This window comes from Ricinus communis, chromosome 5 (genome assembly GCF_019578655.1).
Source record: "Ricinus communis isolate WT05 ecotype wild-type chromosome 5, ASM1957865v1, whole genome shotgun sequence".
In the NCBI taxonomy this organism is placed as follows: Eukaryota; Viridiplantae; Streptophyta; class Magnoliopsida; order Malpighiales; family Euphorbiaceae; genus Ricinus; species Ricinus communis.
This window is the reverse complement of record NC_063260.1, coordinates 3,336,487-3,337,944: the sequence shown is the minus strand read 5'-3', so window position 1 is coordinate 3,337,944 and position 1,458 is coordinate 3,336,487. Positions and strand designations below refer to the sequence as shown.

At 34.8% G+C, this 1,458-nt stretch overlaps 1 protein-coding gene across 1 annotated transcript; it reads left to right on the top strand.

Moving 5' to 3' along the window:
• Positions 1–999, top strand: LOC8265010. The gene has a single exon (XM_002528007.4). It carries the CDS (start codon positions 232–234, stop codon positions 754–756), a length of 525 nt encoding a protein of 174 aa, XP_002528053.1. The 5' UTR covers positions 1–231; the 3' UTR covers positions 757–999.
• Positions 1,000–1,458: the final 459 nt, after the last annotated feature.

Here is a 1,458-nt window from a genome sequence, read left to right as displayed (position 1 = left end):
TGGCCCTAAGAATCTTCCATCCATAACAATCGCTTAAGACCAAATTACATACTATATAAACATGTCAACCCCCACCACACCACCACTCATCGTCTCATTTCATTTCCACCATTTTTTTCCCTTCTGTATCTCTTCCTTTTCCTCACCTACTTACAACAGTATTCTTGAATTTCTTGGTTTTTCTCATATTTCTAACATTCTTGAATCTTGAATTTCTTGATAATAATTATCATGGGAAACTATGCCTCATGCAAACTGGCAAATCCACTACATATCAAGAACTCAAAATCAACAACAAAAGTCATCTTCCCAACAGGAGAAATCAAGCAAATCAACCAACCCACAAAAGCAGCTGAGTTAATGATGGAAACACCAAACTTCTTCATCACCAACTCCAAAACCATGAAGATTGGTAAAAGATTTTGTCCACTAAATGCAGATGATGACCTTCAGAAAGGAGCTGTTTATATTATGTTTCCGATGCATAAGAAGAACTCTTTTGTTACAGCAAGTGATCTTGGTTCTTTATTTATGACAGCTAACTCTGCTGTCAAAAGAGTTTCTAGTGGCAGAGTCAGAGTCCTACCTGATGACACCAAGCTGGTTGACGACGATGAGGTGGTGGTGCCAAGGCTGAGTTTGGAAGGGATGGAAGAGGTCTCCATGCCGGAGTTTAGGCATAGGATCTCTATGTCAAGGTCAAGAAAGCCATTGTTGGAGACTATAGATGAAGAGCCAGTTCGTTCAAGACGATGACCCATTCTTATTCTGTTCCTTTTTCTTTTAGGTTCAGCTTTTCCTTTTAGAATCAGAAATGGAGAAATGTGTTTCTTCCTTTCTTTTTTTTTTCTTTTTTTTCTTTCTGGGTAAAGACCATGAAAAGAAAAACTATAATGAAATTATGTATATGAATTTTCTCCCTGGATATACAGAAACCTAAAGTGTAAAAAATCAGTATCCTTTCCTTTTTCCTGTGTTGATATGGGATTTTTTGGTGAACTGAATGACTGTATATTCTTAAGGTTCCCAGATCAAGTTCTGAAAGATCTGTTAATTTACAAGAAATCTAAAAGGACTGTATTTGCTTCACATTTATTTGCTCATGAATTTAGGATGATCTGTCTGTGACTGGCTTCTAGTTTTCTAAATAAATATTTAAGTATCAAAAACAAAGCTCAACATTAAATGATCTTCAAATTATGATCTCACTTTTTGCTTTCATTTTTATTGAGATCCTTTGTGCTTATCCACCACCTTTGGATGAAAGGAGAAAGAAAGAAAAAAAGAAGGAAATTTTGTTGATCATAGAAGTAAGGAATAAGAGATGAAGATTACTACTATAAATCATTATATTTTCGATTTGATCTAATCATATAGGCTACAATGGGATACCTTAAACAATAACAAACTGAGCACTGACTTCCATTTTCAAAATCAATTTAGATGAAGTATTACAAA

Coding starts and splice junctions, on each gene's coding strand:
- LOC8265010 (XM_002528007.4), top strand. CDS start 232: ATGGGAAACTATGCCTCATGCAAACTGGCAAATCCACTACATATCAAG.